The sequence below is a fragment of the Gymnodraco acuticeps genome, unplaced genomic scaffold, assembly GCF_902827175.1.
Source record: "Gymnodraco acuticeps unplaced genomic scaffold, fGymAcu1.1, whole genome shotgun sequence".
NCBI classification, from domain to species: domain Eukaryota; kingdom Metazoa; phylum Chordata; class Actinopteri; order Perciformes; family Bathydraconidae; genus Gymnodraco; species Gymnodraco acuticeps.
Window position 1 is genome coordinate 128195 of NW_022991193.1, and position 21806 is coordinate 150000.

A 21806-nucleotide genomic window follows, 5' to 3' on the forward strand; every position below is an offset into this window, starting at 1 on the left:
CAAGCGTACTTGAGATTGAGAAACACCTTTAGTCCCTCGCCCTGATCCAGTCCCGCCTCAAAACCCACCTCTTCACCTCTTGCGTGTCCTTGTTTGTCTACCCTCCCTCGTAATGTGAAGCGTCTTTGGGTTAAAAAGCGCTATAGAAATATAATGTATTATTATGTCCAATGCCTTGTATTGTTTTGTAGTTTTTTATGCAGCTGCAACCTCTTATGTTATCTTATCTGTCGTCACAATAGAGACAGAAAAGACACAAGAGAACGTTGAAGCAAACATGTCAAACCTTGGGATCAATAAAATACCTCTGATCTTAAAAGAGACAGAATAGAAACAAAACAAAGTGCAAGACAAAATTGTAAGTGTCAAAATTCAAAGTCAACTTTATTGTCAATCTTTCAGTTTGTGTGTACAGGCAGAGAGATGTCTGATATCAAAGAGGAACATTTACAGGGAAACAAAAGCATGTATGTGTCACTCTTTCACCGAACCAGAACAGACGTGACGTGTTTCTGTTTTCTCTGCTCCTCTTGGACTTCCTTCTCCCTCCGGTATTCCCTCCTCCTCTCCTCCTGCTCTCTGAAGAAGGACGCTGAGATGTTCCTTCTCAGCCGGCGGGCGTAGACCTCGATGAAGACGAGGAGGTAGCTGAGGATCCAGAGGAAGCCGAGCAGCAGGGAGACGCCCGGGCTGGGGGGGGCGACGGACGCCTCGCACAGGGAGGGCTCGGGGTCAAAGGTCCAGCTGTAGTCTCTGTGGAAGTGTGTGAGCTCCCGACTGAAGCACAACTCTGGGATCAGGACAGAGGGCCGGAGGGAACCATTTCACCTGCCAGGAGGTTAGAAAAGAAACAAGAGAGAGTTCAAATAACCAGGAAGAAGATACTGCAGCTGTGGACAGGCGAAGACACAACAACACAACCACAAAGAAACCTACATACACAACATTAAGAGACACTCGACCACAACAAAGTCACAAAATGTCTTAAAGAGATGCAAAATGACTGCTAAGATGTATAGATTATAAATAACTACAGACAGACAATAATGATCAAAAAGATGCAAAACAACTACAAAGCGACCCAGAAGGACACAGAGAAACACGAGTTCAAAAAGTCCCAAACTGACTTCAACAAGATGAAAAATCACAGAAAATGAACATAAATGGAAACGATAACAAGAAGACACAAAATAAGGCAGAAATATCTATAAAAAGACACAGATTGACAGCAAAAACAAACTAAAACACCACAATGATTCATTTAAAGACTACAAACATACAGAAATTCACTACAACAAGATACAAAACGATGCTAAATGAACATAGATACACATTGAACTACTGAAAAGACACACAAACAACTATGAGATGCAAAAACACATAAATAACTTCAAAAACACACATAATGACTAAGAGATGCTGAACAACTACTAAGTGACTCATTATAACCTCAAAGAGACACAAAGGCTACAAGAAGACATAAAACAACTACAAAGGACCCAAAAGGACTTCAAAAAGACACGGAGAAACATTCAGAAAGTCTCAAACTGACTTCAACGAGATGGAAAATCACAGAAAATGAACATAAATGGATAGAAAACGATCACAAGAACAATAACTACAAAGAGACTGAAAATGTCTATAAAAAGACACGAAAACACCACAACGATACATTTAAAGACTACAAACATACAGAAAACCACTATAACAAGATCCAAAAAGACAAAAGAATATGCTAAATTAACATAGAGACATACTGAACTACTAAATAGACACAGAAAACAACTCAAATGAGATGCAAAAATAACATAAACAACTTCAAAGAGACACATAATGACCTCAAAAGAAACAACATGACTACAACAAGATTTAAAAAAGGCTACAAAATCACAGAAAACCACTTCAAATAAAAGACACAGATTGACGACAAAAAGATACAAAATAACTACAACAACACTCTGAACTACTAAAAAGACACAGAAAACAACGAGATGCAAAAATACATAAAATAACTTAAAATAGATTCAAAACAACTTCAAAAAGACACAGAATGACGACCAAAAAAAAACGTTAAACATTACATTTCATTTAGCTGATGCTTTTATACAGGGACACAAAGACAACAAAGACACTTGAAGACAACAAACAAAAACAAAATGACCATTCAGAGTTACAACATGACTCTTAATATAAACACAATTACAACAAAGAGACACATAATGACTACAAAGAGTTGCAAACAACTACAAACAAACTCAAAATAACCTCAAAAAGACAAAAAATAACAACAAGAGACAGAAAATGACCACAAAAATAAATTAAAAGACTACAAAGACATGGAAAACAACTTCAACAAGACACTTGAAGACAACAAACAAAAACAAAATGACAGAGTTACAAAATGACTCTAAATCGATGTTAATAACCACGTTTTACCTTATAATCGACACTGATGCTGGCCGTCGTCGGTGGGAACTCCAGGACCCACGGCAGCGCGGCCTGAACGATCAGAAACACGACGTGATCCAGAGCGACCACCAACGTTATCGCCATGAAATACAACGTGACCACGAGCAGAGACAGGAAGCAGGAAGTGAACTCCTGACCGCTCATCCTGCAGCTCGTGGGACAACCTTTACGATCGGCCTCGTCCTCCTTAGAGACGTGTTCATTATCGAACTGAACGGATCCCAGGTAAGACTTCAGGTAACGAGCAGATTCAAATATCAGCGCGGCGACAAACATGGCGGCAAGAACGCGGTTCGACAGCAGCTTGTAGTGTTTCAGAGTGTTTCTGGCGTGGGAGAAGTCGCCCTCTATCTGCGCGATGATCTGCCCGAACCTACAAGAGACACATGATGACTACAAAGAGACACACAATGACTACACAGAGACACACGATGACTACAAAGAGACACACGATGACTACATAGAGACACAGTATGACTACAAAGAGACACATGATGACTACATAGAGACACACGATGACTACAAAGAGACACATGATGACTACATAGAGACACAGTATGACTACAAAGAGACACATGATGACTACAAAGAGACACACAATGACTACACAGAGACACACGATGACTACAAAGAGACACACGATGACTACATAGAGACACAGTATGACTACAAAGAGACACATGATGACTACAAAGAGACACACGATGACTACACAGAGACACATGATGACTACATAGAGACACAGTATGACTACAAAGAGACACATGATGACTACATAGAGACACATGATGACTACAAAGAGACACACAATGACTACATAGAGACACAGTATGACTACAAAGAGACACACGATGAACACAAAGAGACACACGATGAACACAAAGAGACACACGATGAACACAAAGAGACACACGATGAACACAAAGAGACACACGATGAACACAAAGAGACACACGATGAACACAAAGAGACACACGATGAACACAAAGAGACACACGATGACTACACAGAGACACACGATGACTACACAGAGACACACGATGACTACAAAGAGACACACGATGACTACAAAGAGACACACGATGACTACATAGAGACACACGATGACTACACAGAGACACACGATGACTACAAAGAGACACATGATGACTACATAGAGACACACGATGACTACAAAGAGACACACGATGACTACACAGAGACACACGATGACTACAAAGAGACACACGATGACTACATAGAGACACATGATGACTACAAAGAGACACACGATGACAACAAATAGACACACGATGACTACAAAGAGACACACGATGACTACAAAGAGACACACGATGACTACATAGAGACACAGTATGACTACATAGAGACACATGATGACTACACAGAGACACATGATGACTACACAGAGACACACGATGACTACACAGAGACACACGATGACTACACAGAGACACACGATGACTACACAGAGACACACGATGACTACACAGAGACACACGATGACTACAAAGAGACACACGATGACTACACAGAGACACACGATGACTACAAAGAGACACACGATGACTACAAAGAGACACACGATGACTACACAGAGACACACGATGACTACACAGAGACACACGATGACTACACAGTAGAGATGTTAAGATTCACCGATTCGCATCGGTGCACCGGCATAAACGTTCAAGATGCGAGTGCACCGGTTGAAAGAGTGCACATCGGCTACAGTTTGGGTTGAACCGGGTTGAACTCGCGATGCATCGATTGCGTAGCGTCTTTGCATCGGTAAAAAACCGATTCATTCATATAAAATCCCCTAATCTTGTCAACGCTCAGCAGAGACGATCTTTGATATTTGCTTCGCCACTACGGAGGCCAAGAGTCTCAGTTATCAACACACACGGAAGTCGAGGAGAAAGAGAAACACAGCGCACCGAAAAATACCTACAAATCAAACGTTTGGTAACACTTCGGATTGTTCAAGAAAGACGGTGTAATAGTCCTTTATGCTAGGCTATATAGTTGACCGCAGGTCATGGAGAGTAATAAGGTATCCGTAGACTTTTGTATGAGGTATCTTTATTACTTAACAGGTCTACAGCCATGATACATAGATCCGTCCTAGATGCGGGCTTGCATACACACAGTATCACTCCGCAGCCGCACCCCATCAGTAACGTCCTGATGGTATATGTGCGCGGCACAGACGGTCAACTTGAAAAATCGCTCGCAAATTGTTAACGATGCAGAGCCGATTTAAAGTACACAAGTAGTACGAGGAACTTAGCGACGCACATAAAGAGTCGACATGGGGTCTGCGGCTGAAAAGAGAAACCTCAAAGTTAGACATATGAGTTAAATCACTCAGTGAGGTGTTCTGTCAGAGAGAGTGGTGTTTAGTTTACAGCAGTCTGTGACGGCCAATAATAATTTAAATGTATTCCTCACTGTAAGCAGTTATGAAATACCTGTTTGTGAAAGGTTATTTGTATTATTTATTGTTCATATAGAACCCACCGCTTTCTGCTCACTGGTGAGTTAGCCTATGAATGAGTGTTAAGCACATCAGGCTGGCAGCTGTATGGGCATTGCTCTATGGTAGCTGTTATTTGCACATTGTTAATCATGAGCAATGCATCCTTACATTGTTTAACTGTGAGGTGTTATACAATTGTACTCTGGAGAGCTTTTAAAGGTAAAAAAATAAACGGCATGATGGGATGTGCAGTACCAAATATGTAAAGCACTTTTTTGTTAATGTATGATTTGCTGCATATAAGGAATAAAACAAAAATCCTCTGTCGTACCAAATTGAAGTATCATTATTGTTGCATCGTGTTGAATCGCATCGTATCGCACCGAATCGCATAATGTTGAATCAAATCGTATCGAACTGTATCGCAACAGGGGTGAATCGTATCGTATCGCATCGCCTGGTGTTTCAAATGTATCGTTAATGTATCGTATCGTGGCAGCGTATCGAGATGCGCATCGCATCGGCCTCAGTGATGGAGATGCACATCCCTACTACACAGAGACACACGATGACTACACAGAGACACACGATGACTACACAGAGACACACGATGACTACAAAGAGACACACGATGACTACAAAGAGACACACGATGACTACACAGAGACACACGATGACTACACAGAGACACACGATGACTACACAGAGACACACGATGACTACACAGAGACTAATGATGACTACAAAGAGACACATAATGACTACACAGAGACTAATGATGACTACACAGAGACACACGATGACTACACAGAGACTAATGATGACTACACAGAGACACATGCTGACTACACAGAGACACACGATGACTACACAGAGACACACGATGACTACACAGAGACACACGATGACTACACAGAGACACACGATGACTACACAGACACACGATGACTACACAGAGACACACGATGACTACACAGAGACACACGATGACTACACAGAGACACACGATGACTACAAAGAGACACACGATGACTACACAGAGACACATGATGACTACACAGAGACACACGATGACTACACAGAGACTAATGATGACTACAAAGAGACACATAATGACTACACAGAGACACACGATGACTACAAAGAGACACACGATGACTACACAGAGACACACGATGACTACACAGAGACACGATGACTACACAGAGACACACGATGACTACACAGAGACACACGATGACTACACAGAGACACACGATGACTACAACGAGACACACGATGACTACACAGAGACACACGATGACTACACAGAGACACACGATGACTACACAGAGACACACGATGACTACACAGAGACACACGATGACTACACAGAGACACACGATGACTACAACGAGACACACGATGACTACACAGAGACACACGATGACTACACAGAGACACACGATGACTACACAGACACACGATGACTACACAGAGACACACGATGACTACACAGAGACACACGATGACTACAAAGAGACACACGATGACTACACAGAGACACACGATGACTACACAGAGACACACGATGACTACAACGAGACACACGATGACTACACAGAGACACACGATGACTACACAGAGACACACGATGACTACACAGAGACACACGATGACTACACAGAGACACACGATGACTACACAGAGACACATGATGACTACACAGAGACACACGATGACTACACAGAGACACATAATTACTACAAAGAGACACACGATGACTACACAGAGACACACGATGACTACACAGACACACGATGACTACACAGAGACACACGATGACTACACAGAGACACACGATGACTACAACGAGACACACGATGACTACACAGAGACACACGATGACTACACAGAGACACACGATGACTACACAGAGACACACGATGACTACACAGAGACACACGATGACTACACAGAGACACACGATGACTACACAGAGACACACGATGACTACACAGAGACACATAATTACTACAAAGAGACACACGATGACTACACAGAGACACACGATGACTACAAAGAGACACATGATGACTACACAGAGACACATGATGACTACACAGAGACACATGATGACTACACAGAGACACACGATGACTACACAGAGACACACGATGACTACACAGAGACACATAATGACTACAAAGAGACACATAATGACTACACAGAGACACAAAAAGGCTACAAAATCAAATAAAACAACTTCAAATAGACAAAAAATCACTACAAAAAAGACACAACATGGCAACAAAAATAACGTAAAGACTACAAAGACATGAACAACAACTTAAACCAGACAAAAAATGACAACAAAAAGACAAAAAATGACGATAATTTTCCCGAACCTGCTTTTAACTGCCGACAAATCAACGTGAGTGAAGAGATCCAACTTTCTCAGGTTGGTCACAAGGCTCAAATCCTCCCTCCGGACTTTAATAGTCTCCAGAACCAGATCTTTCTTGGCTGCATTCAGAGGTTCTGAGGAGTTCAGAAGAGTCCTGGTGAAACCCTCGGCCGTGCACTTTAGGATTCGAGCGACGGAGCCTACGTTGGAGGAGATGTTTGGGATCACGTTGAGGACCAGGATCATGACGGAGGCCGTGAGGAGGAGCTTTCGGCCCTGCCGGGTGCAGACGGTGGGGAGGGAGAGCGTGAGGACGCACCGCAGGGGGGGGATCAGGGAGGACAGCAGGAAGATGGACACGCTGTGAGGAGACGAGAAAGAGCAGATTTCAACACTAGGAAATAAAGAAAGTCAGAACTCTAAACATTTGTTTCCCTTTTTTACTTCGGAGAAAAAAGTTTTCACAGATTTTTGACTGTTTTCAATGTTTAGACTTTTTCTCCGAATTATTTTTGCCGAATTTTTACGTTTTTCTCAGAGTTTTTACTTTTCTTGGAATTACATTTTTTTTATAAGAATTTTGAATTTTTTAAGAATTTTTAATCTTCTAGGAATGTTTTTACTTTTCTAAGAATTTTGACCTTTTTCTCAGAATTTTTATTCTACTTATACATTTATGTATTTTCTAAGAATTTTGACTTTTCTAAGAATTTTGACTTTTCTAAGAATTGTTTTTTATTGTTTCAGCAGGAAGAAGGACACGCTGTGAAGAGAGGAGAGAGAGCAGTAAGCTGGAAATAAAGAAGAATTAAGAAAGTCAGAATTCAGAACTTACTTATTACTTCTGATACAAATGTATTACAGATTTCTGACATTTCTCAATGTTTAGACTTCTAATGACTTTTCATCAGATTTTTGACTTTTTCTCAGAATTTCAATTTTTTCCAAGTTTTCTTCGAATTTTGACTTTTTTCTACGAATTTTGACTTTTTATAAGAATTTTGACTTTTCTTCCAATATTTGTATACTTTCTAAGAATTTTGACTTTTTCTCAGAATTTCTAATTTTTCATTTTCTCTCTGAATTTTGTTTGTTTTCTCTGAATTTTTACTTTTCTAAGAATTTTTTATATTTTCTCAGAATTTTCGCTTTTCTCAGAATTTTTTATTTTCTTAGATTTTTTAAATATTTTCTAATAGATTTTTTCTCAGAATTCAGACCTGTAGATGCTGGAGGTCAGCAGGCAGGTTTCTGAGGCATTAATTCAGACCTGTAGATGCTGGAGGTCAGCAGGCAGGTTTCTGATAGATTAATTCAGACCTGTAGATGCTGGAGGTCAGCAGGCAGGTTTCTGAGGCATTAATTCAGAGCTGTAGATGCTGGAGGTCAGCAGGCAGGTTTCTGAGGCATTAATTCAGACCTGTCGATGCTGGAGGTCAGCAGGCAGGTTTCTGAGGCATTAATTCAGACCTGTAGATGCTGGAGGTCAGCAGGCAGGTTTCTGAGGCATTAATTCAGACCTGTCGATGCTGGAGGTCAGCAGGCAGGTTTCTGAGGCATTAATTCAGACCTGTCGATGCTGGAGGTCAGCAGGCAGGTTTCTGAGGCATTAATTCAGACCTGTAGATGCTGGAGGTCAGCAGGCAGGTTTCTGAGGCATTAATTCAGACCTGTAGATGCTGGAGGTCAGCAGGCAGGTTTCTGAGGCATTAATTCAGACCTGTAGATGCTGGAGGTCAGCAGGCAGGTTTCTGAGGCATTAATTCAGACCTGTCGATGCTGGAGGTCAGCAGGCAGGTTTCTGATAGATTAATTCAGACCTGTAGATGCTGGAGGTCAGCAGGCAGGTTTCTGAGGCATTAATTCAGAGCTGTAGATGCTGGAGGTCAGCAGGCAGGTTTCTGAGGCATTAATTCAGACCTGTCGATGCTGGAGGTCAGCAGGCAGGTTTCTGAGGCATTAATTCAGACCTGTAGATGCTGGAGGTCAGCAGGCAGGTTTCTGAGGCATTAATTCAGACCTGTAGATGCTGGAGGTCAGCAGGCAGGTTTCTGAGGCATTAATTCAGACCTGTCGATGCTGGAGGTCAGCAGGCAGGTTTCTGAGGCATTAATTCAGACCTGTAGATGCTGGAGGTCAGCAGGCAGGTTTCTGAGGCATTAATTCAGACCTGTCGATGCTGGAGGTCAGCAGGCAGGTTTCTGAGGCATTAATTCAGACCTGTAGATGCTGGAGGTCAGCAGGCAGGTTTCTGAGGCATTAATTCAGACCTGTCGATGCTGGAGGTCAGCAGGCAGGTTTCTGAGGCATTAATTCAGACCTGTCGATGCTGGAGGTCAGCAGGCAGGTTTCTGAGGCATTAATTCAGACCTGTAGATGCTGGAGGTCAGCAGGCAGGTTTCTGAGGCATTAATTCAGACCTGTAGATGCTGGAGGTCAGCAGGCAGGTTTCTGAGGCATTAATTCAGACCTGTAGATGCTGGAGGTCAGCAGGTAGGTTTCTGAGGCATTAATTCAGACCTGTCGATGCTGGAGGTCAGCAGGCAGGTTTCTGAGGCATTAATTCAGACCTGTCGATGCTGGAGGTCAGCAGGCAGGTTTCTGAGGCATTAATTCAGACCTGTCGATGCTGGAGGTCAGCAGGCAGGTTTCTGAGGCATTAATTCAGACCTGTAGATGCTGGAGGTCAGCAGGCAGGTTTCTGAGGCATTAATTCAGACCTGTAGATGCTGGAGGTCAGCAGGCAGGTTTCTGAGGCATTAATTCAGACCTGTAGATGCTGGAGGTCAGCAGGTAGGTTTCTGATAGATTAATTCAGACCTGTATATGCTGGAGGTCAGCAGGCAGGTTTCTGAGGCATTCATTCAGACCTGTAGATGCTGGAGGTCAGCAGGCAGGTTTGTGAGGAGTATCTGAGGGAGTCTGAGAGCCAGAGGAGCATCAGGAGGCCGGTCAGCAGGGCGAGGCTGAAGCAGAGAACCAGCAGCGTGAGAAGGTTTCTGCCCTGAGGAGCAGGAGCTGAGAACACATCCCACAGGTGGAGGAGGGCGGAGCTTAACACCTGTCTGCAGGAGGAGGATCTGAGGAAACAGGAAAGAGAGAGAGGCTGAATCCTGCAAACTCCGTTTAGACAAACTAAATGGGTTTTCGAGAATTTTGACTTTTCTCAGAATGTTACTTTTTTCTAAGTATTTTGACTTTTTCTCAGAATTTCAATATTTTCTAAAATGTTTACTTTTTCTCAGAACCTTTGCTGTTTCTTAGAAATTAGAATTTTCTCAGAATTCTCATTATTTCTCAGAATATTATTTTTTTCTCAGACTTCAAAATGTTCTCAGTTTTTACTTTAGTTAGAATTTGTAATATTTTCTCAGAAATGTGTAATATTAATATTTTCTCAGAATTTGTATCATTTTCTCAGAATTACCAGTTGGTATACTAACCACCAAGTTGAATGTCTATTTTTGCAATTTCCTGGCTGCTTCCAGGAGATTCTCCTCACAATGTCCAGGCAACTAAATAATAAAGCTCAATATCCCAAATTATGAACTTGCATCAAAGGGTTTTAAAATCTGTTTTAAGACCCAGTGTAAGAACCAGTTTCAGAAGAGAAGTATTACGATACACTTAAAGACTACAAATATACAGAAAACCGCTATAACAAGATACGAAAAGACTAAAAATATGCAAATGAACATGGATAAACACTGAACTGCTAAAAAGACACACATATAATAAATAAACAACTTAAAAGAGACACATTTTGACTACAAAGAGAACAACTAAAAAAACCTCTAAATAACCTAAAAAAAGACAAAATAACAAGAGATGGAAAAACAAGGCAACTATATTTAGATTGCTTAATTCCCAAATTACGAACTTGTTTCAGGTTTTTTTTTTACTTTTCTTAGAATTTTTACTTTTTTCTCAGAAATATTTATTTTTGCTCAGTATTTTCAATATTTCTCAGATTTTAGAATTTTCTCAAATTTCCAATTTTTCTCAGAATTATTTCTCAAAGTTTTGACTCTCTTCAGAATTATTACCTTGTATCATATTTTCATCAACTTTAAAACAAGTTCAATGAGATGCAAAAATAGTTAAAAAACTTAAAAGAGACACATAAGGACTACAACGAGATGCCAAACAACTACAAAGAAACTCAAAATAACCACTAAAAGACACAAAATGACAACAAGAGACTGAACATGACTACAAAAAGACACAACAAGGAAACAAAAATAAACTCAAAGACATGGAAAACAACTAAACCAACACACAAAATAAAAAAATCAAGGCAACTATATTTGTAAAGCTCAATATCCCAAATTACAAACTTGAGGCAAAAGGTGTTACAATGTGTCTTTAGAACCAGTTAACCCTTCATTCAGAAGAAAAGTATGCATTTGAAATCAGTTAAAATGTTTTTACTTTAACCCAGAACGGTAGTGTGAAATGATTTGTCCTTTATAGGAGAAATGCTGCCTCTTTTAACCACGTATTTCCCATAACAGATCATTTTGAAAGTAACTAAACTTTATCTACACAAACAACATAATCAACCCGAGAGAGACGGATCAATCATTTCAATTAGTTCCATCTCAATTAGAGATTAATTACAAAAGATAATCAGTTTTTACCTGACGGCCGTGATGATATCCTCTGGGATGAGCTTCATGCTCTCTGAACACTGGATGCTGGAGTGTGTGTGTGTGTGTGTGTGTGTGTGTGTGTGTGTGTGTGTGTGTGTGTGTGTGTGTGTGTGTGTGTGAGAGAGGAGAAAAATAGGAAGTGAACACTCACCGTCATGTAAACCATCCGTGACTCTAAATCATATGGAGAGCAGCCTGATGCAACCACACACACACACACACACACACACACACACACACACACACACACACACACACACACACACACACACACACACACACACACACACACACACACACACACACACACACACACACAAACACACACACTTTGTCTTATCTAACTGTAAGGGAATCAAGTTAACTTCTTCACACACAAACATACACACACACACACACACACACACACACAGGGCCGGCCATTGGCACTGGCGAACTAGGAGGTCGCCTAGGGCGCCAGATCTGGAGGGGCGCTGCCAGGGCCGGCCCTAGACATGTTGGTGCCCTAGGCGAGATTATGATTTGGTGCCCCCCAAATTATTTATTTTATATTTATTTTCAGTGATTGGGCAGATATATTATTTCATTATTTTTATGATTTAGACATCACCGTTATTTAAATAAACATGTTTGTCCGTATATAAATATTATGTAGCAAAATAAAATGTTAAATGCTATTCTTGATAATAAAATATACAAAATAAGAACTAGGTTGGGTTAAAAGCAGAGACCAAATGTCACGATGTGCTGTGTGACAAGAATACATATATTATAATATTTCATCCTCCGATTCTACAACAAGCTGCAAGTTAATGGTTCTATTTTCATTTACAAAACAGCTGCGTAACATCATAAAATCAGGACGTTCTCCAATAAAGGGTTTGAGATTGATCTGGATGAAAAAAGGGCCTTTTGGTTTTGTTATTAGACTGTGTAAGAAATGTGCATCTGTCAACAGTTTAACATTCATGTGACTGGAGGACAGTTTAGAAAACAGGAAGCAGTTCAACACCTACACACTTTCAACATGTTATAAAATGTTTTTAAAAATAGGTCAAAAGTGGGGTGAGGGTGATATAAATAAACTGTGACCAAACTGTACGTCAACACAACACGTGTGTGAGATAAATGAAACTATACATTGCGTAAAACCCCAAAATGTAAGGTTGTTGTGTGTGTGTGTGTCGGCGAACTAGGTGGTCGTCTAGGGCGCGAGAAAAACAAAATTATTTAAAAAAAATTAATATGCTTTTGTATTTTTATTCTGCCTAATTCTCTGCGCTTGATCTAATACATTTACATTAATAATTGAATAAAGTAAACACCCTTTGCACCCCGGCCCGGCAACATTTTGCATTTGCCCTGCACGATGGGCTGTAAGTGATGAAAGTGGGGGATGTTGACTTATCAGGCTTTTTTCCTCTCTGTACACAGCTCCAGTTTGGGCATCGGCCTGTCATCAGATTAGTTTTTAGTTGCTGCTGTAGCGTAAATTTAGTACAATTATTTTTGATGAAATACTCCAAATCTCCACCCTCCATAATTGCACTTGCTTCAGTTGCTTGCTACTTTCTAAGGGCGGTGATGACAGTTACCGTACGAACTGAAGTTGATGCGATTTGATTGGATTGTGAGGGAAGCCAGCCGCCTCTGGCTTCCCTTGCCATGGCCCTGACCAATCACAGGTTGGCAAGGGCATGACTTGAGCCTCATCTGATTGGTCAATCCCTCCATTTCTTTTCACCAAGGGAAGCCAATTTCGGCTGGCCTCCTCTCCAACAGAGTGCAATCTACTATTTCACCATAACATCCAGAGGGGCGCTGTTTCACTCCTTGTAAAATACTCAATGAGAATGGGGGAGAGATGGCAGCAACACACAGCACAGAAGAATTACCGAAACTAAACAAAGTGTTTTTATTTATTGATTACAATTATAACTACAATCCAAAAAAACAGGGGCCCTTGGCCTCCAGGAGAAAACGCCACTGTACACACACCAAAGAGACATTTACTTTACAGGCTCTTGGTAATTGTTTTCCATCAGTGAAATACGGCTCTTTACTGAAACCTAGTGGCAGCAGAATGAAACTGCAACTGCATCAGCAAACGCATGTTCCTCTCCAATATCCCAATGTGCTTTTCAATAGCTACATGTATTTAGGAATTTGGAATGAATCCAACAAGTAGTTGTTGATATTTCAGTCTAGACAAGAAGAAGAACATTGTAAAGAAATATTATTTGAATAAAGTAGATAAATGTATAAAACAATGGAAATAGGTTTGTATCAGTAAATTATACCTCTTTATCTACATTTTCCATCAAGCCAGCAGTTAGGGATCAGATCCCTTGTTGCAACATCTCTACATTTTATAATTTTTTTGCGGCAAAAATCATGTTACACAAGAAATATTTACAATTCAGTAATTAAGCTGTGAAATACTTAACAACATCTTTACATTTGAGCCATTCAGATGAATGGCTGAAAACTCATCGCCTCATTCTTGGAGAGGTCCACCCTGAGACATGTATTTAATAAATCCATATTACCCTGTGTACATAGAAATGTGATCGTTAAAAAACAGAAGTATCATCCTTCAAAAGCAACGCCTGCTGTGTTCAGTGGGATTTGTTGACCGTGCTGGAAAATGCAGCTGGATCCTCTCCAGAGTCCTGCCCTCTGGTCCTGAGAGATAAATGATGAGATTTTAATGATAATAATAATGCAGAAGGAATTACATGATATATGAACAATGTTCCTGTGAGGATCTGCTCACCTCGGGGCAGCACAGCTGAACTTGATGGCAGCGTACTCCGGGACCTCCTGCTGCTCCGTGTGTCCGAGGGGCCGAGCTGCTCTCATGTTGGAGTAAAGAGGGTCCGCCCGGCTGTTGGAGAAGTGAACGCTGGCATACTGAAGGTCATCCTGTTGCTCCGGCTGATCAGGTACACAGTGCAAGGAGGAAAACACATGTTTACATTGATAGATATTTCATTTACAGAGGAATGGACCAAGGACAGAAAAGGCCAACGCAACAGCAGCCGTGGTAATGATGGAAACATATCCCTGCTTCATCAACATGCTGCTGTATGACAGAAAAGATGAAAGGATAACAGATAGGAACACCTCTGGATGTACTTGGAATGTACTCATGTCTAAGAGGATAATCAAAGAGATTGTGATAGAAATTAACTTGTTATAGAAGGATGTAAAAAGAGCAGCAAGAGGTCCTTCTCTCAGATCAATGTTCTATAAGCACTTAAAGACCACCATCTTTATAAATTGTTATGTTTTATTTTGTACTAGATGAATTACGTAAGCATCTACTCTCACCTCTTCCCTGGTGTCCGCTCTCTCTTCAGGCTCAGACGAGTCTCTAAAAGCCCTCTTTCTTCTGGTCAGGAGAGTTTATGAAGAAAAAGAAGATCAAATGTTTGACACCAGACAAACAGACTTTCAATGATTTAACAAACAATGATTAAGATGATCAGATCTGCTCACCTGATCCACAGGAAGACAGAGAGAGATGTGACAGCCAGGAGAACAACAGGGATTGTTACAGCAGCAGCAGCTGGTAGCTTCCATGATCCTCCTGAGAAACAGAGATCAACAGAGAACACACAGGTAACACAGCGGTGTTTCTCTAATCAAGTCAAACTCAACTTGATTGTGAATCTCAAAATATATTTGTACACACAGAAAGATCGAAATACTGTTTCCCACAGTCCCGAGGTATACAATAAGATAAAGGATACACAATATATATAAAATATGTATATACATACCTATACCCCAACTTATTTACATAACTATATATACATACACATGAAAATACAAGAACACTCAATAATAAAAAAAACACACAAAATAAACGTTTACTTCAAAAGTAAGCATGGTATATATAAAAAGATGATGTGCAAAATATGGGATTTTTAACAAAGGGATGAAACAAACTAATAATAATTATTCTTAAAATCAATGTGGTGTAGGTCTTTGACGGAGGCGGTCTCCAGGTGCTCCTCCAGCTCAGTGTGCAGGGAGGAAACTAAACCCACCAACCCCCTGAAAGTGCCAGGGTTGACTGAAGAGTCTCGTCATGCCCACGCAAAGCCAGCTCAAAAGCCCCACAAAACGTCATTGTTTTGGATAAAATGTGCCTCTTCTTATCCCCCTCCTCCTTGTGTTTCCTCACCTCCTGGCCGGCGTTCAGCTGCGTAGCAGTTGCTTACTTGGGGCGATAAAATAATCGCCGCTCTGGTATTATTTTTGAGGACGCTGATTGGCTACAGCAACTCAAATACACAGAGGGCCAAAATAAAAAAATGGGTACTACTTGAGGGCCGGACTGGTTCAATGTTTAATGCAGAACTTATTGAAATGAACTTATTGCACATTTTAAACCTGGAACTAACAAAGCTTCAATGATTGCCTTTAAAAACAACATTAAACAATCAGTTGCATTCATTTCTTATGTCTGTATCTGCAGCTTTTCCTCAGTCATTTCTTACAGGGTCGGCTCTAGAACAAATCAAATGGGGGGGCAATCATTTACCAAGGGGGGGCACATACTGCCGTCAACAACCAACACACAAACACCAACGCAACTTCAATTAAAAAAAACATGCTGTAAAGTGTATTGTCTTTCACACACATTGCAGGGTGTAGTGCTATTTTATAGCGCACCTATGACTTGTGCATACATGCACGGTTGTGGCACGACCACCAAAACAGAAACATATGGACATAGGCCACCATATGAAAAGTGTGCAAATGTATTTAGTATCCTATCCATGTGAACATGTTTTAGGTGGGTGTGCACCTAACCTCCTCTAGGAGGGTCCGGGGGCATGCTCCCCCGGGAAGATTATTTTTAAAATATTGAAGTTAAAAGCATCAATCTGGTGCACTTTGAGAGCAAAATGAAGAGATCTATGGATACATCTCTCAGCATCCATATGAAACAGAACTGTACACAGATTTACTTTTTCTTTATGGATATTTTACTAATCACTCCCCTTTTAAATGGTATTCTTGTGTTATTGTCCTATAGTAGGTCATACCCGTTTTTCATTTATTCTCTTATTCTTTAATGACTATAATGATCATATAAAGGTAGCCTATTCCTCGCAAATACTTGTTTACATAAATGGTCACCAAACCGTTTGAGACCCACTGAGATAACTTACACTAAAGTGAACTATCTAAACACTGAGAGTCCTTACCTCACTGAGCTGACGTTATAAGATCCTCTCAGTCTGACAGGAGAGGACTCTCCTCCACCTTGGTGTAGAAACAGCTCTTTATATCCGTTAGCATAGCTAGCTAACCAGATGCTAACAACAATATTCCACGTTACCGCTCGCGCACTGACAAAATGCGCTCGTGCCACACACAGAGAGCCGAGCTTGAATGAAACACAGAGACCCATGTACTTGTACTGTACTGTATATCATATTATTTTCGATGGCTTTACTGTATAATCAGTATAACAGATGGACAGATCGCCACTGGGCTTTCATCTAAACACACAGCCACGTAATGATAACAAAACAAAAGTCGGGGTCATTGGTCAAGCAACACACCAATCAGAGAGCAGCAGTGAGCACACCTCAGGCTGTGTTTCATATAAAGAATAAATAAAGAATACAAATGTGTATTCTTTATTTCTGATGTATTTCACACAAAAAACTTTTGGTGGAAACGTTTTAACTTATATGATTAAAAAAAAAAAAAACGGCAAAGTGGCAATAAGGCTTGCCCACCCTGCGTTGGGGGGGCACAGTGACTCATTTGGGGGGGCATGGCCCGCGAATGACCCCCCATGACGCCGACCCTGATTTCTTATGATTACATTTTCCCACAGGCCAACAACAGCTTCAAGAAAACGATTTGAAAAAACCAAACATGGCCTGTTGTCGTGAGAGAGAAAGAAACATCCATTAAACTCAGTGTGCTGCTCTGTGATGCTAGTTCAGATAATTGGCATCTCATCTTGGGTGCAAGGTCATCAATGTTTGGGCTCAGGCTCTGAGCGGAGGAGACCCTCAGGATGGAGTGAAGGTGTGCGTGGAACATACCGGAGAGCCAGATCTAATAGTAATTAGAAATTATCCTGCGGGCCGAAATAAAATCCACCACGGGCTGGATTTGGCGTAATTGTGTTTAAAAACGTAGCTGAAATTACAGATAAATAAGTGAAAAAAAGACACAAACATGGTTTGCACTGGTCAGGGAAGCTTGGCTGGAAAACATATTTCAAATGAGATGCAAAAAAGTTTGAGAAATTATGAATAAAAGCATGTTGTTGAACAATGGTCCCCAAAACAAGTAGAGCTGCATTACTAACGTGCCATCAGCTGGACACACACTGATGGTCAAGGTCTAATGAAAAGGACGATATCATCTCCAAACAGTAGGAGTTCCATCTAATGTCATGGTCATAATCATAATCATAATCATATGGTCAAAATCACATGGTCAATACTTCACAAAAATATAAAGGCTATACTTTTATTTTTGAATCTAAAGCAAACATTATGAGCCCTATCCCTGATCAGAGAATAACATTAAGAGTACCATGCAGATGATGTGACTGAAACAAACTGGTAGTAGATGAATGCAAAGAACTTACCTGCCACAACACCAATCTGATGAAAGGTGGAGTAACGACGTCCTAACTTGTTCTGGGCTCCACAGGAATAACTCCCACTGTGTTCAGCTCTGAAGTCAGTGATGTTGAAGATCTGTCCTGAAGCTTTTGGAGAGTCTCCCTTGTACCAGGTGTAGTTAGCTGCTGGGTTAGCATCACTGCTACAGGTCAGAGTCACTGAACTGCCCTCCTCTATCTCAGCAGAGGGACTCACGGACACAGAGGGAGGCTTTGGAGCATCTGGAGGAGAAGTGTTTAAAGTTATTCACATGGAAGGGTGGATATAATCACAACTTGCAAATGTCCAGAGGCACGAAGCAGGAACCGCAATGCAACGCAACACATGTGAAAGCTTGGAGCATCTGGAGGAGATAACATGAACACTTTTCACATTTCATTCCACGGTGGAAGATGTTTTAATGAATGATAATTTAATAAAACACAGAGTGGGTGGTTCACTTGATTCCATCCTTTATCAGATATCTAAACACGTTGAGGGAACGTGTTAATCTTTATGTCATGGAAGAAGTCTCCTTCATAATTCTCCTTCATTCTTCTTTCTAGTAGCATCCCTCGTAGCTAGAGTATATGTGACCTATTTTAAAATCAAAACCTAGAGCCCTGGTTCAGTGTCTTTGCACACTGCCATATCTGCTGGCGACCTCTGGTGGGTAAATAGATACATGAGTGCAATGATGATATATGTTAGACTGTATGTTAATGTTATTATGTCAGTGGAAGACTTTGAGTAAACTCACACACTGAAAGAGAGGGGAAGTCCTCAAGTCCCTTCAGAGCACAGGAATAACTGTCTGCTGAACCATAACTGAAGTCTGCATAAGGAGATGTGTCTTCCTTCACTTCCTGTCCGTTCTTAAACCAGATGTAAGAAGTATGACCAGGTGGACAACTGTTGAGACACTGAAGGAGAGTAGACGATCCTGATCTGCTCACCTGCACCTGGAGATCTGAGTAACCTAGAATAAACAAAACTGTCATTATGTTCATACATATAAATATAAACTATTTGCAAGAAGTTGAAATTAAGAAATTAATTGTTATAACTCAGTCATTGTTATAAACCCAGTGTAAATGTTACCTGTGACGGACAGAGTGGTTCCAGGATAACTCCAGTATGCATCTCGGTTTGTTATGATCCTGAAATAGTACACAGCTGCGTCGCTCTCTCAGGTTTCTGATTCTCAGAGTGCAGAAGTTGGTAGAACAGCGATCCTCTACATGACCTGCATACTCTGAGACTGTTTTCAGATCTACAAATCTACCATCTTTCTTCTCAGTGAACCAGAATGTATTCTGTAATGTGTTTTCACCATCATTCCATCTAGATGGGTATGTGAAGCTACAGCTGATCTCCACTGTTGATCCTTTCACTACACAGACCTCAGGAGAAGAGTAAGTTACTCCCCAGACATCCTCACCCTGAACCACTGAAACACAGAGCACACCAGAAACTAGAATCAAAGTTAATCTAAATTGTTGAGAAATGTCCTGAACAGTACTTTCAACTAAGAATGTCAAAATAAACCTTTTACAGACTTTACTGGATAGAGCAGAAAAACACATGTGAATTCCTTCTTAGGCATTTTGAAACCAAGGACACTCTTTGACTTTGTTGTTTCTTAATCAAACCAGGTAGAACAGAAGTCTACGCTGAAAGGGTTCAGTTTGACACAAGATTGGAAAATGCCTTCATATAAGTGAACAGTGAAGGATTAGCGGTCACATTAATTAGAACAGTGTGTGGTTCTCGTTCCAGTCCCCTCTCTGTCCGCTCTGTGGTCAGGTTGCTGCTGAGTGTGAACACTATCTATGAATGCAGAGCACTGAGGTGAGAGCAGCTTCTGTCTGATATACAGATAAGAAAAAGAAGAAGACTGCTTTAAACTCAGGGTGTGGAAATATAACACTGAGAGGAGAGAAGGAACTAGAAAGGTTTGGTGCAGACGTATGGCGACATAAGAGTTGAGTCAATATGTTAAGACTTAGAATAAGAATATCTCTCTAAATCACTTCAACTTAATCAAAACGGAGCTGGGGATTCTTTAAGTCGTCTTAAGAAAAAAACAAAGCAACGTGTTTTCACAGAGAGGAGGGAGCAGTTATGCAGACACTATATTCTCATTCTGACGCTTGTAAAGGTGATGAGCAAACTGTATTCTATGCAGATGACTGGAGCAAAGGACAGCGGCAACGCACGACAAGGAAATCCATCAAAAGAACTAGTAACGTCTTTGAGTTTCTACAATTCTACACACAAAGACATTTAAATGTTTTTGATAGGTTTTCCTTTTACACAAATCCATCCCACTCATTCCCAAATGAGACCTGGTTTTACAAGTCCCACATTTTCCCAGAATCCCCTCTGTTCATGTGATGAATGTAAGTGCAGGTGTACAGTACCTGACCCAGAGAGCAGGAAGACGACTAATCCACTCGCTGCTGCAGTTAGACTCATAGCTGCTGCTCTCCTCTCAGTGAGACTATACAAAACGTCACATTAAATAATGTTCACAGGAGAATCAATACATCAATAAACTGTTTCTACTCACAGTGAAGGAGGAACGACGTGTTTCCTCTGTAGCAATGAGCAGCAGACATCAGGCTGTGAATAGACTAGATTTCCTTCCTCTTTAGATTATTAGTATGCCTGATGAGCCAAATGCCAGTAACCCACTGCACAATAAAGTCATGTTTTTTAACAAAATATCAACTTGTCTTAAATAAAATAAACTATGGTTAACCTGTTCAGCGCCAAGCCTGTTTTTTAGGTCTCAGGCTCGAAAAGGACATTTCCAGAACAAATAACCATATCTTCTAAAAGGGGTACATTAATAATCTTTGTTCTCAAAGCAATGATAAACCTGTGAGTTGGACGTAGAAGAGTCAGAATCAATATAGATTTTTTTATTTTAAAGTAAATTCAGATTGAACATAGCAAAACAATTTAAATTATAGTGTCTGTCCAAAAATAAAACATTATAGTGAAAACTAGCCTTGATGGTAAGATAGACTAAAAGCTTTAGGAATCCAAACTATAACATATAATAAGTACCCTGTATCAAGATTGATGCAAATCAAGTTAAATTTGACCTTTTTAGAGAGATTTAGAAAAAAAACCACTTCTGCGTGGATTTTCCATATCTCTGG

At 40.7% G+C, this 21806-nt stretch overlaps 2 protein-coding genes across 2 annotated transcripts; both read right to left on the minus strand.

The window, feature by feature from the left end:
• Window positions 1–408: 408 nt before the first annotated feature.
• On the minus strand, window positions 409–12052 carry ocstamp (osteoclast stimulatory transmembrane protein). The gene is given in 6 exon segments (XM_034238539.1): window positions 409–800; window positions 802–828; window positions 2437–2842; window positions 7339–7698; window positions 10208–10417; window positions 11978–12052. Coding segments are annotated over 6 exon segments (1359 nt in total). The 5' UTR covers window positions 12016–12052; the 3' UTR covers window positions 409–482.
• A 1871-nt stretch (window positions 12053–13923) lies between these two features.
• LOC117561242 (transmembrane and immunoglobulin domain-containing protein 1-like) lies at window positions 13924–21118 on the minus strand. The gene is made up of 7 exons (XM_034238537.1): window positions 21060–21118; window positions 19397–19615; window positions 18621–18878; window positions 15491–15632; window positions 15323–15383; window positions 14766–14926; window positions 13924–14674 (listed from the first exon to the last, which is right to left on the minus strand). Exons 1-7 carry the CDS (start codon window positions 21112–21114, stop codon window positions 14608–14610), a joined length of 963 nt encoding a protein of 320 aa, XP_034094428.1. The 5' UTR covers window positions 21115–21118; the 3' UTR covers window positions 13924–14607.
• Between the last annotated feature and the right edge of the window lie 688 nt (window positions 21119–21806).